The sequence below is a fragment of the Rhinatrema bivittatum genome, chromosome 3, assembly GCF_901001135.1.
Source record: "Rhinatrema bivittatum chromosome 3, aRhiBiv1.1, whole genome shotgun sequence".
NCBI classification, from domain to species: Eukaryota; Metazoa; Chordata; class Amphibia; order Gymnophiona; family Rhinatrematidae; genus Rhinatrema; species Rhinatrema bivittatum.
Window position 1 is genome coordinate 241,228,803 of NC_042617.1, and position 15,087 is coordinate 241,243,889.

Here is a 15,087-nt window from a genome sequence, read left to right on the forward strand (position 1 = left end):
CACAGGGCTCCTTCACCGCGATGCTAAGTGTGCCAGTCAAAAGTTTCTAGAAACTTTCACAGAAAGTTTTCCTAATAGGGCTCCGTTCAGTGATGTCACCCATATGTGAGGACTATCATCCTGCTTGTCCTGGGATAAAGGTTTTTCATGCAGGGGGTCCATCGGATGATGTAACCTATGTGCGAGGACTGCCAGCCTGCTTTTTCTTGGAGAATGCCCCGTCCCACATTTAGACGAATACATAGTTATCCAGTTAAGTAGCAGCTGCTGAATATGGCCAAATATTCAAAAGGTAGCCACTTAGCTGGGTAAGTCTGAACTTATCCAGCTAAGTGGTGCTGAATATAGACCTTTTAATATTCTAAGCTGCTACAAATAGAAAAATAATGTGGAGAAACAAAATATTGTACAACAAAAATTAGTTGAAAAAGTCACGTGTTTGCAATGAAACTACACACTCCCACAGATTATGTACTATAACTCATATTATTGCATCAAATATGCTGCAATTTCACAGCTTAATTATATAAAAAACATTCAAGCTCTAATACTATAGAACAGTGAAATACCATGTTTGATTTGTCAGGAATGGAAATGCTCAACAGCTTGTTAAAAACATGTTTATTTTACAGTATTTACAATCAAGAAGATATCCAAAAGCATTACCACATCAATATTGCAGACCATAGATCACTTACAGCTTCATCTCTTCTTAGTATATGTATTCACAATAAAATAAAAAGAATATATACAAAAAAGAGCCAAAAGTGTGCATTGTGCTAAACTTGGTATCTACATACTCCATTGGTAAATAATCATTAAAAGAAACTTTCATCCAAATCTAAATTCCTGTGATGTGTAGTATTCATTACATTGTTTGCATGAGGTAGTAACTAAATAATTTTGGCCACTGGTTAACATCCTAAAGATGACAATAAGGCAAAACAAAGTTCAACATACAACTTGTAATTTAAATAATCTGCACAGCAAGGAATGTTACAATTCTTTAGTGTAATCATATAAATGAAATGTGTAGTAAGCGCTCAAAATAAATCTATATATTTTTGCCACTGTATGTGCTATTTATAAGTCAGATAACTCCTGCAGTGTCACATCACAGTACCACTATTCTGAATTAAACCCAAGTCAGAAGAGTTTTGTTTTCAAGCACATAGAAAAAGTCTTATTGGATTTTGCTTAAATATAAGAAGGACCAAGTATAACAGGTGATTAATTGTTTTGTTTCACAAAGAAAACAAAAGATAAAACATTTTTAAGCCAATGCATATTCACAAAGTCACAGCTTACCTTTGTGACCAATCACATCACATATCAATACTTTGTGCAAATATAGACGCCAGTGTACTTGCATTAAAATTAAAAACAAGATTATAAAATGATTACAGCCTAGATTACAATTTTTAAAAGTTACAAGATTTATATTTGTATCACTAAATTACATATAATAAAATACACAATAGTGTTAATAAATGTACTGTGTTCATTGCCAGCATTTCCAATTCATAACATAGCCAGGCAAGGAGAAATTCCCAGTGAGAAGTCCTTAAAATTATACCCCCTTAAAATACAGTTCTGCATTGGAGATAACCTTCTCATCTGTACAGTTGAGACACATGTACATCATAAAAAGATCACTATCTACACTTTGTCCTGGTGTATAACTTCACCAATATGAACTTATGTCCACTGAGAAATACTGCATATATGTACAAAGATTACATAAAAACTAAGCATTTCTGTGGTATAATGTGCTAAATATGTCCATACCACTTCATAGCAACAGGCTTCCTCATGTTTGCTTCATGCCCCAATAAATTATATAAAATGTGAACTGTTTACTGTAGCTTTTGTGCAACTTCAAGCTTTCCTTAGCAATGCAGCAGTAGTGTTTTCCTGTGATGTACTCTATGGTAATGTTTAGGTTCCTGCGAAAAGCTTCTCAGTAGCTGTTCTCATGTCCTGCCAGGATATATAAATTGCTATTGGCTGTAGGGTTATCAGTTGGCCTACTTTCCAATACCACCACCCTATGAAAGAAAAGGGAAAAGTAAGCATATTAGGTGACATTAAACAAAAATTTTATTAATATAGCATATCTTCTTTATAACTGTCCTGATTAATCACAATTATAAAAAAAATAGTTCCTATTCAGTAACATTTACTCGAGTGTCCCCATTTTTTAAAATGTTGTTTTCAAAGTGTTCATGAACGTACAAATGAATGTTCAGCTTTATTATGGCTGGAATAGCGACAAGTATTTGTGAATACCATAAAAATGATGGAAAAAAACAGGATGAGCCCATCCTCATAGTTGCACCATGAAAGGATGGAAAAAGGATTTAGATCCAAGAACCTGAGGAAGAGGCCTCAGAGCTCAGGCCTAGGACTTAAAAGTAACTCATTTTAATAAGTACTATAATCTAAACATTTGTGACTTTTGGAATTACAGTATTCAATACAAGCAATCATGGATAAATACTTTAAAATTGACAACAGAAATGGTGTGTTGTTCCTGTGATTTTTTTTTAAAGATGTATTTTGCTCTAGCAAGAGCACCTGTTGTTAAGGGTGCATCCATCCATCTGTTGTCTGTTCATTTGTTTGCAGGTTGTTAGAGATGAGCAAACATGGCCCATAGAAGAGCAGGAGTGGGCATGGAAAGACTGGGGTGTGGGTGTCGTGGACAACCGAGGCTCTGAAGATTGTGCGAGCAGCGCTAAAATGAGCAGCAAAGGTGGTGCCACTTGAAGACTGAGTGAGCAATAGGAACAGGAAGCCCATACCCCAAAATCTGAAAATTGAGGGAGCAGTTGCAATGATTGAAATGGGTCATGGGGTTGGTGGACAGTCCAGACCCTGCCACCTGAAAAGCAGATGATGAGTTGGGGGGGGGGGGGGGGGGGGGGGGGGGGGAATTAGAGTGGAAGGGTGTAAAAGGGAGAGGGAAGGAGGATGAAAAGGGCAGAATATGGAGTAGAGAACACAGGGGAGAAGAAAGGGAAGGAGGAAGGAAAAAGGGAAAGAACATGTGTGGTGAATACAAGAGAGAAAGCAAAGTTGCTTTGATGTACACAAGGCGTTCTTCGTGGAAAGTAGGTCAAATCAGTCACATAACTGAGTGACATCATCTAATGGTGCAGAGATGGAAAAATCTCTCAGAGCTTAGAGAACCTGAGAATGCTTTCTGGGCACGCACAGGAGTTCCCACGCAGCCACCACTGTGCAAGTCTCCTCAGTCTTTGTAGCAAGCTAACACTCAACTCTAAGTGGAAGTGTGGGATTGTGTGGCTATGTCCTGCTATCCACTGAGAACATTTATAATAGCTAAGCATATTTGCTTTCTCCATGGACAGGCAGGACAATAATCAGCTGCACAAGGGTTGCATGAAAGCATTTGCTATGTTCTTATTTAGTAGTGAATAACATGCAACCATGGTTTTGAAGAGGTTGGAAGAAGAGTTGAAGCAATGAATTAAATAAGCTTTTGAATTTCTAGGCAGTAAAAAGCAGTGAAAGTGTGGACAGAAGACCAGGTGCCAGCCCTGCAAATATCTTCTATGGAAGCAGAGCAAAGACGGCTAAGGAAGCTGCCATAGCCTTGACTTGGTAGACTTTTATTTTGATTAGAAGCTGTTGTCCTGAGTGAATATAACACTAAGAGATGCAATCAGAAATCTATATGGATAAAGTTATTTTTGTAATTGAGATCCCTTGTTTGACTGTGTTGAAGGAGATGAATTGTTGTGAAGACTTTCTGTAAGACTTTATTCTCTCCAAATAGAACAATAAAGCTCTTCTGCAGTCTGTTTGCCCTTATTGGCATATGGCCTTGAAAAAATGTAATTAAAAGACAACTTTTAGTAGAAATTTAGGATGAGTTTTTCAAACTACTCTGTTGAAAATCTGGGTATATGGTGAGTATGATGATAGTGCTTGCAACTTGCTTATTTCTTCATGCAGAAGTTACAGATATCAAAAACAAAACTTTCCATAAAATGAAATTTAGTTCTGCTGTTTATGTTAGGGTTGTGGACCCTTGTGTTGGGGTGAGGTTGACACAACCTCTGGGGAAGGCCCTGTAGGTCCTCACCGCCAACTAGCGCAGCAGAGACTGGACTGGAGCTTTACCTATACTAGCCCTTTTTCCCCTGGGAGCCAGCAAGTCTTAGGTGGCAGTCTCTGAGGCATAGGCGGAAGAGTAGCTCTGGTGTCTGGCTGTGATAAAGGCAGGCAGCAAGCAAGGATGGTTATGGTGAGGTTGAGGAAGGCAGGAAGCAAGACTAAGATCGAGGCAGGCAACAAGCAAGGGCAAATGAGGCATAGGCTATAGTCTGTTCCAAGAAATCAATCTGAGTATTGGAAGACGAAGTTAAGGCTGGAGACGAAGTCAAGGCAAGGCTGGAGATGAAGGTAAGACAGACTGGAGACTAAGGGACAGTGAGGGAGCAGCTATTACTGCTAAGGTAGCTGAACGGTTGCTGAGGTACCCAACCGTGCGACATCATCCGACGGCACCGGCCAGCGCAGTTCCCACCACAGGGCCTTTAAGTGATGGTGTGCACCTAGAGGAGGGCCCAGCAGTTAATGGCAGCTGTGTCTCTGACTGCATGGCGTGGTGGTATTTTAGGCCGCTTGGAGCAGCAGTACCTGCATGGCTAGGTGGTATGTGGCGATTGAGCTGGCTCGCTGGGGTAGCCTACGAACTGGCAAACGTAACAGTTTATTTATTTATTGAGATTTAATCCTACTTCATTTGTACCAGATGCTTGGATTCGGTTACAACAGAATCAACAATCAGACAGAAATAACAACAAAAATACAAATGCAAACAAAAATCAAAACCATAACCTTCACCAGCAACCTTTCAACTGGAAGCATCCCCTAAATTACCTCAACTCATATGATGCATTACAATCCTTAACCTTCTTCTTGGACAGATTCAGCTTCCTATACTTTAGATAGATTGATTTAACCGCTTTGTGGAACACAATCAAGACAGTCATCAACTTAACCGCCATAGGCAGATCATTCCAGAGTTTAAAGCCCATATTTAAAAGGCTTGCTTTTGAGTACTCTGCAGTTTGACAGAATGTACTGCCCTAATTTCTAACTGGGCTGTGATGACCATATAATTTTCTGATCTTTCCTTCATAAAACCTGGAGCGAAGACCTGCAAGGCCTTGAAGACCGGAGTTGTCAACTTAAACTGTGTTCAGGCCAAGACAGGTAACCAAGGAAGGGCCATTAAAAAGCTGGAATGATTGCCCCCATAATTAGAAACACCACACAATTCTGCATCACCCAAAGTTGTTGTATCAATCTCTTGTGAAGCCTTATAAATAAGAGAGTACAATAGTTTATTCTGGCAAATACTAAAGATTGAATAATAATTCTAAAGTCATCAACTGCCAAAAACTTTGGAATATGTCCGAGTTCATGTAGTAAAAAATAACATCATCAAGTCACGGATGCTACCTGTGTTTCCAAACTCAAATGCGAGTCTACTGTTTATGAACAACCAGCAGACATACATCTTCAGAAATCCGCAAAGTAACCCTACATAACTTAACTACTGAAGGTGACTGTGAAAAGGAAAGCTTAACGCACAATAGTTCTGATTTGACAACTAGGTAGAGACATCCTTCAGACCTCAATTCATCTTTCCAACTGTCTCCTCTTGCTGGCATCCCAAGGATAAATACACTTGACTATTATCAGCATAGATAAATGTCTCTAAACCAAGATCGCTTATAATTTTTGCCAAAGGCAGCAGATAAATGCTGACCAGGACTGGGGACAAAAGCAACCCTTGAGGAACCCCAAATGAAATTTAGCATGCAGCAGATGAGGAGGAACCAACAAAAGCTTGTTTCCTAACTTCAAGGAAAGCAGGTGTTCTCAGAGGATAGCAGGATATCAGTCCTCACACATGAGTGACATCACTGGATGGAGCCCAGCATGGAAAACTTATTTCAAAGTTTCTAGAACTTATATCACAGAATTCAAAAGAAGAGTAAATAAAATAATGAAAAAATCCACATGTTGGAAACATAATACCACGGGGTGGCAGGCGGGTTTTGTGAGGACTGAAATCCTGCTGTCCTTGGAGAACACCTGTTACAGGTAAGCAACTCTGCTTTCTCCGAAAACAGGATGGCAGTCCTTCTGTAATCTGAAGTACCTGACCTGGAAGGTCATATTTTTGGTGGCAGTCACTTCAGCTCTCAGGGCCAGCGAACTCCAGGCTTTAGTGACTTATCTACCTTATACTAAGTCTAGAGACAATTCATGGGGTCTCAGTCTGTCCGCTACGACATTCTCTGTTTCAGCCAGCAACATGGCCCTGAGAACCATCCCTTGGGAGAGGGCCCACGAACAGATCTGGACTGCTTCCTGACAAAAGGAGGTATGATCCTGTAGCTCCCTGCTTGTTGACATACCACACTGCCTCTTGGTTGTCCATCTGTATCAGAACAATTTTATTGGACAACCAATTTCTGAAAGCTCACAGTGGTACCTTATTGCCCGAAACTCCAGGAAATTGATTTGATAGACATTCCTGGGAGGACCATAAACCCTTGGTGCTGAGTCCCCAGCCCGGGGTGGATGCATCCATGGTTAGGACTATTTGGGTGGGAGGACTTTGGAAGAACACTCTCTTTTCTAGATTCAAAACTTCTTGTCACCAGTACAAAGAGTCCCAGAGGGACAGCGTCACTCCGATGTGTGCCTGGAGATCCTGAGTGGCTTGTCACCACTGCAACCTCATGTTCCATTGGGCCTTTCATATGTGCAAATGTGGCAAGGGAGTGACGAGTGTTGTAGTGGCCCAACAGCCTCAAAGCGAGCCATACTGACACATGCTGGCTTTGTTGAATCTTCGCTGCAATGTTAATAAGGTTGATGGCCTTTTACAGGGGCAGGAAGATCTTCACCTGAGCCTTGACTAGCAGGGCTCCAATTAAGTCCAATTGTGGTGACAGGCTGAGATGGGACTTGGGGTAATTGACAATGAACTCTAGTGTCTCCAACACTCGGATGGTCAAGCGCATGGACTCGTTGACCCCTGCTCGAGAGGCGCTCTTGATCAGCCAATAAGTCAGATACAGGAAAACATGAATCCCCAGTCTGCGAAGATGCGCTGCCACCACGGCTAGGCATTTTATGACGAAACATGGGGCTGACGCGAGCCTAAATGGCAGAACATGATACTGGAAGTGCTGCTTTTCCACCATGAATCTGGGATACCTCTGGTGGCCTGGGAAGATCTCGATGTCAGTATAGGCATCTTCTAGATCCAGGGAGCATAGCCAGTCTGCTTTTTGCAAGAAGTGAATCAGGAAGCCCAGGGAAGCTATCTTGAACTTTTCTCTTTTGATAAATTTGTTCAAGGCCTTTAGGTCTAGGGTGGGACAGAGTCCTCCTGTTTTGTTTGGGATCAGGAAGTACTGGGAGTAAAATCCCCACCCTCTATGCCCTGATGGGACAGGCTCAACCACTCTGGCCATTAAGAGAGGAGACCACTGCTACTAGTACCTCCTGATGTGCTATTGGGCAAAAATGGGTTGGGGTGGGCGGCATTTTGGTGCATACCCAATATTTTTATTTTTTTATCCTTTGCGAACGATGGGCAGAACCCTCTGGTCTGAGGTTACACTAGGCTACAGGTTCGCAAAGAACCATACCCTTCCCCCCCCTCCCATCCAGCAGGCTCATTGCTTTGGGTATAGGCAACCTGGCTATGTTCTCTGCAGTCCAGTCAAAACCCCATCCCCGGAGTTGACTGAGGTGCTGGCTGGGCCTTTGTGGTCCTCTGTTGCCTGTGATGGCTATGAGGGCCTGGTGGTGTTGACGGGAATGAGGTGGCAGAGAGTAATAACTCTTCAGGAGGAAGGACGACTTTCGGAACCCAAACCTTGATGGCCTCCTGGCTGAAGAGGACGGGTCCTTAGTGCAAATGGAGAGCAGCTATAATGTTGCATGATGGTCCTAGATCTGTGCCACTGCATCCTTCATTTTATCCTTGAAGAGATTCTTTCCTGTATATGTCACATCAGCGACTTGCTCCTGCACTTCCAGTCTGAGATCTGAGGCCTGCAGCCATGTGAGCCTATGAGTGCTGGTTCTTGCTGCAGAGACCCTTGATGCCATTTCAAAAACATTGTAGATTGCACGGACCCCATGTTTTCTGTACTCCATTCACCAGCAACTGGAGGGCATCTTGCTGCTGCTGCTGAAGTAGTTGCTTAGCAACTTCCTGCACCTGCTTCAGGATGTTGCGCACGTACTGGATCATGTAGAGCTGGTAGGCTGCTATGTGGGCAATAAGGATAGCACCCTGGAAGACCTTACTCCCAAGAACATCCATCACTCTGATCCTTCTCTGGGAGCACGGAAGAATGGGTCTGAGAGCACTTGGCCTTCCTGAGAGCGGATTCGATGATTGGTGGGGCAGCTGATGGTTGTTGAATCAGAGAACCTTTTGGACAAGATAAATTGTATCCGTCTTCCTGTTAACAGGAGGCACTTTGAGGGGGTGTTCCCGCATCCTCATCAGTAACTCCACAAGGATTTCATGCACTGGGGCTGTCACTGTCTCCTTAGGAGGCTTCAAGTACTGGAGGATATCTAGTATTTTGTGCCTGGTATCCTCTTCAGTCATCAACTGAAATGGGATAGCCTCCACCATCAACCTAACAAAACCTGCAAAGAAGAGGTCCTCTGGCGGAGACGTCCCTCGATCGTCTGGAGGAGATGATTCTGAGGGGAGATGATCCGAAGCATTGTTGGAAGCCACGGAGGAGTCATCTGCCCAGGAATCATAGGTGCTCTTTTCTCAGCTGTCAGAGATTGGTATGGGGCCCTAGGCACCTATGGTGAAGGCACTGGCTTGACTGGCTGTTTTGGCCAAGTCCCCAGTGCTCCTCCGAGTACCCAAGGATAATCAGCTGGTGCTTGTCCCCGTAAGGCATCGATGCCGCCATGGAAAACAACAACATTAGAGTCTGGGTCGGTAAACGCCGATGAGAGGGTGCAGGGATTCAAGCAGTGGCTTGAGGAGCAATGGTGCCATTGATGTTCCAACACCAAAGCCTTGCATCGCCCTCTCCACAACCAGCTGCATGCGCCTCTCCAATTCCTCCTTGAAAATCGCTGATGCCAGGACAGGTTGGGAGACAGGGGGTGTAACCAGACCCTCTACAGAACTGAAAGGAGGTTCAGTGGCAAGCATCAGTTCTGGTGGAGACTGTGGCGCACCCCTGGCATTGATGGAGGACTGGTTTTCCTCACCATGGGATCACTTTGTGGGCATCCAGCAGAAGCTGGTGCATCCCCGTGCCTGGCACCGATCATTGACTGGGATCGATGCTGATGCTTCTTTGGCTTCCTTCGATGCTCGGATCAGTCCATCCCCAATGCCTAATTTAAGCACAAAGAACAGACATCCTCGACATGGAGGAGCCTGCCGATTAACGGTTTCTGGTGTCCCTATCAGCCAACAATCTTGTCAGAACAGATGGCCCCACCAATGTCGAAGGCTCGGTATCCATTGGTGCGGCTCCGTGTTCCATTGATGCCAATGCCTCCGTTGTTGATGGATTGAGATTAGGCATCTGAAGTCGTTGTATGCCTATAGCATTTTTTCTGAATGTATCAATTGTGATTCTGCCTTGGAACACCTACTGCAACCCTGGACGTCTTGCAATGCCCCAAGGCAGAGGACACATCTATCATGGGGATCCTTGATAGACATGGTCTTCGTATACATGGGGCATCGCTTAAAACCAGCAGTGGACATGTAACCACGAAACTAAAGGAATGTCAGATCAACAGCGCATCGCTGCCCCTGGGGTTCAAAAACTAAAATAAACTTAACCAAAAATGTCGAGAAACCTATCGAGGATGCTAACAGGAGAAATTGTGGAAAGGGTTCTGATGGAAGACCTATGGCCTCAGCATCAAAATGATATGAAAGGGAAGTATGATGATGTTTGGGATTTCTCCTGTGAGTCAGAAAACACTATAGGTTGTCCTACCTTTAGATTATGGGAAACCCTGGGATTTGGACTATGATTCAGTGTGTGACAATTTTAGCTTGACTTGATAAGGTGGATTGAGTTACAGATTTTTAGGCCCACAGACTCCAAAATGGGAGTCATTTGTTTTAGATGGGATGGAGGAAATGGAGAGTCTGGTATGTTAGTAAAATTGTTCTTGATGAGGAAAACATGCACCAGAGTTCTTTCCAGTGGAACTCCTGTGTCTGTGAATGAGAACACCACCTTCCCTCCCTGATGTCAGCAGAAGAAGTGGGAGATTTAATCACAGCAAGCAGTGGGCGAGTCGGGAGAGCATGCACTGGAAGCCTTTTCCAGCAATTCTGCTGCCACCTACTGGGTCTGTGCAGAGAACGTTGCTTTGCCCCCTGACATCAGCAGAGGAAGTGAGAGATTTAATCACTGCGAGCAGAGGCAGTGTCGGGAGGGCGAGCACCAGAGGCCTTTTCCAGTAGTCCTGTTGCTACCTACAGAGTCTGTTCTTGAGAACATCATTCCCCATCCTGCCTCCCCGCCCCACCCCCCCCGACGTAAGCAGAGGAAGTGGGAGATTTACTTGTAGCAAGCAATGGATCGCTGCCACAGGTGTACCAAAGCAGCATACCCCTGGACACAAATGAGAGTGAGGCCTTTCCACACTTTTGGTAAGCCTTTTAAGTTGTATGGGGAAGAAAAGAAAAAGCAGCATTTGGACCTTCCCGTTTGTGTCCACTGCTACCCATCCTCCTTTTCTCAGCCAACTTTAGAGGTTTTTCATTTTTCAAACCAAGTTGTTTTGGGTTCTGGAGAACTAGGAGCCATATGCTCCACTCAGTAAGAGACTTCAGTGTCCTTAAGTCTTGATGGACTGATACTTTTGCAGGTTGGGAATCAGACCTACATGGGATCTCTGGTTGGGGATTATGGACCTGGAATTTCCTTTTCCCCCATCTAAGAGAGGGTGTCCTATAGATCTGAGGAAGTTGTGGCATCTACTCCATTTAGTCACCTGGAAAAACCTGCTTTAATAACTTTGGAGTCCTTATGGACATCTGTCACCAAACTGGAACTTGTTCTTTCTCTAGGATAGATTCTTTGCTGTGTTCTGTAGGAAATGTTTCTGTTCAAGTTAATGAACATTCCCAGAAGATAAAGATACAAGCTGATCGGTTGAGAATAGAGAATAACCTTGTTATTATAAAGAATCATCAGGTTTTTCAAAGGAAGTTGGAAAATCTAGGAATGTAATCCGCTCTGAAGTGCTGAAAAGTGGAATATAAAAATCTAAAATAATTAATAATAGTAATATCCAAAAAGATATAATTTATTAAGATTTTTGAATTTTTCAAAATGTCCTTCGACTTCTCCATTGGAAATGCTCATGAGATTTTATGTAGACTTCTGAGGGTCTACAAGGAATTAATTCCATCTGTTTCAAAGATTTATTTGCCTAGTCTTAAAACAGTTTCTTCTCAGAGAAATATATGTGACTTCAATGAGGAATCCTTTGACTTTACTCACTTTTTGGAAAATTCAAATTATTTTATCTAGAAGAGGGCTACTTTTCTTGTGGTTTATGTTAATGCGTCAGATATGCAATGGATTTTAAGGTATTTTCTTTCCGTCTTAGGGAGTCCCAACTTCTTAGTCAGAGAATTGATATAGTTGTAGAAGAAAAGAAAATTATTCCTTACCTGCTAATTTTCGTTCCTGTAGTCCCATGGATCATTCTAGATTGTGGGTTATGTTCCCTGTCCAGCAGATGGAGTTAGAACCAAAAATTCCCAGAGGAGGACCTATATAGCCACGCCTCCCTCGCCTCAATCCTCAGTAACTGGACTAGCAAAGCCAAGACGAGAAGAGACAGAACCAGAGGAATCAATTAATCTCAAAAATATAGAGAAAAAATAACAGCTGTAAGTGACAGCAACTAACTTGTACTCAAAAAACTGTAACTGAGAACTTGCAAACAGCACTGTGTTCAAAGACACAGCTCGCAATAACTAGAGATACAGAGTGAAAATATTGTGAAGACAGGAAAGCAGGGATGGCCCACAAAGAACCCCCAAAACCAGGGAGGGGTCTGGAATGATCCATGGTACTACAGGAACGAAAATTAGCAGGTAAGGAATAATTTTCTTTTCCCTGTACGTACCAGGATCATTCCAGACTGTGGGATGTACCAAAGCTTCCCCATCATGGGTGGGTCGGGGACAGCCCTGCCCGTATGACCCTGTCTCCAAGCTGACCATGAGACGGCGCGCGAATGTCTAGACGATAATGTCTTGCGAAAGTGTGGAGAGACTTCCATATGGCCGCCCTACAGATTTCCTGAGAAGAAACTGCAGAACTTTCCGCCCACGACGTCGCTTGAGTGCGGAGAGAATGCGCCTTAACAGCTAAAGGTGGAGACTTACCCACGCCGATGTATGCGGCTATAATCGCTCCTTTCAGCCAGCGAGCGATTGTTTGGATGCCATGCAACCCTTCCTGGGTCCCGACCAAAGGACAAACAAATGATCGGAGAGTCGAAATTCATTAGTGACCTCCAAATAATGTATCAAAGAATGTCGAACATCCAACCGACGCAGGTCAGAAGAATCAGAGGATAAAAATGACGGAAGCTCTATAGATTGGTTGAGATGGAAAGTCGAGACCACCTTTGGCAGAAAAGATGGAACTGTCCACAGGGATACTCCCCCTGGCGTAAAACGAAGGTATGGCTCCCTACATGATAGAGCTTGTAGTTCAGAGATCCGACGTGCTGAGCTGATCGCCACCAGGAAGATGGTCTTAAGGGTGACATCCTTGAGTGTGGCTGAAGTCAGAGGCTCAAAAGGCGGTGCACATAGAGCCCGGAGTACCAAATTGAGATTCCAAGAAGGACAAGGTGGTCTAATTGGAGGCTTCAAGTGTTTTACCCCCTTTAGAAAACGTAGGATATTATTTAATTGATTCCTCAAAGAGAAAATAAAACTAGAAAAGTGCTGGAGACCACCGTGTCCCCTGCTCAATCTGCTGGAGTTAGAACTATACTGAGGATTGAGGCGAGGGAGGCGTGGCTATATAGGTCCTCCCCTGGGAATTTTTGGTTCTAACTCCATCTGCTGGACAGGGAACATAACCCACAGTCTGGAATGATCCTGGTACGTACAGGGAAACAGGTTTTGGATTTGGATGCTACATTTTTATTGAAATTTCCATGTAAATATATAGTTAAGTTTCAAGTTATTAGCTATATTTTCTATGATCCAACTCAGCTTGAAATATTTTGACAAATAAGTCTGCTCCAGTTGGTTTAAAAGCTGTTTCATAAGTCTATGCATCAATTCAACAAGAATGTGGCTTTTGTTTCCTTCCCTTTTTCGTTTCTTTAACTCTCCCCTTAATGTGGACTGTGAACAGTATCCTCAATTGTGAGAGAATTTTTCCTTTGTTATATTCTATCTCTATTTGAATTTTCATTTGAGGATGTCTGTCTTTTGCTTTAAAACCAATAATTTCTTGGATGTAATATTTGAAATTAATGAAGATAAAATTATAAAATAGTTTTTGATGAAGTCAAGCCACATTTTTCTCACAAAAGCACGATGTTCTTGTTTGGCAAGGGGAATCCCAATAAAAGAACTATCCTACTTTGGAATGAGAGTCGGCATAGAATGCTTGCCTGGAGTAGACTTAGAATGAACTATTTATTTTTTGTCAGTTTTGCACCAGTAACTGAATCTTGGCTCCATGATGTGGTTAGTGCTGAGAAAGCTGCAGTACAATCACTTGTGGATGGTACTGGCAAAGACTCTGTGTTGACATTCCAAAGGTGCTTTTCTGTACATCAATGTGTTTGGTGCCAATGGAGCCTAAACTGGCTCCTGAGGCTTCAGCACCAAAGAGCACAACTATTCCCCCTCTTTCCGGTAGAGGGAACGGTGCTTGCGCTGAGACTTCAGATTCGTGCTGCTTAGCATGAGAGGACTGTGTTTGTTTTCATTTTGACGATGGTCCTTCAGCTAGTAATGGTTTTCTTTAAGTCAACCCGGAGGCTTGAGGAAAATCTAAGAATTCTTTAAAAGGGTAATTTTATAGCAGCACGCTTAGGGATAAAGTCTGCAAGTAGAAAGTACATGCAGATTTTATCCTAAATTTTCAAAGAAGACATATGCATGTGTGCTTTGAAAATTAGCGTGTATGCACAGAATGCAGAGTAGCATATGCACACACATTGTCTCCTACTAATAAGCAAATGAAAATGCATGTGAGTAGATTTACATGCATACTTTTGAAAAATCAGAAGTATGTTCTTAAATGCTATTCCAACTCCCAATTCCACACCTGGAATGCTTATTTCTAGTGCATGGAAAAGTATACCCAGAATCGCTTCTGTGCATACTTTTACACACAAAATCCCTGGGGCAATTTTCTAAAAGCCCAAGCTTTTGAAAACCAGCCCTTAATGCGCAGCTTTTGTTTACAGAAAAAAAAAAAACCCACAAAAAGTTCATCAAGCAGCTTGAAGAGTGAGTGCAGGATGTGTTCCTTTTGCACAAGCAGAAGGAAAAAAAAAGACTGAGGAGACTCGTGCAGAGGCAGCTGCGTGGGAACACCCGTGCATTCTGAGCTGTGAGAGTGCCATCTCTTCACAGTCAGATGACATCACTCATTTGTCCTGCCTGTCCATAGTGTGCGCCCCGTAAATTCCCTTCCCTCCTTCAGGACACACAAACCCTCCACACCTCTTCCTATGCACACACATATGCACTCTACCCCTGCCAACAAACATGTACTTCCTCTTCCCCACAAACATACACTCGTCTCCATCCTACCATCCTCCATCACATTCCTTTCTATCGAGCTCCTCACACAGATATGCCAAAATCTTTCCAATGGAGATAAGGGAAAAACAACATTGTGAACATTAAGGGGGTAATTTTCAAAAGGAATTACACATGTAAATGTAACTACTACTGTAGTAATTTTCAAAAGCCCACATACTTAGGTAAAGTGTATTTACTCATGTAAAACCCAATTTTAA

General features: G+C 42.9%; 1 protein-coding gene across 3 annotated transcripts in view; it reads right to left on the reverse strand.

Moving 5' to 3' along the window:
- Positions 1-602: 602 nt before the first annotated feature.
- The window catches only part of MAP4K3 (mitogen-activated protein kinase kinase kinase kinase 3), a 1,052,401-nt gene continuing 1,037,916 nt past the window's right edge, over positions 603-15,087 (reverse strand). For all 3 annotated transcript variants that reach the window (XM_029594354.1, XM_029594353.1, XM_029594355.1), the window contains one exon: positions 603-2,048. In XM_029594354.1, the coding sequence (XP_029450214.1) occupies positions 1,961-2,048 (88 nt within the window). In that variant the 3' untranslated portion in view covers positions 603-1,960. The remainder of the gene's footprint in view (positions 2,049-15,087) is intronic.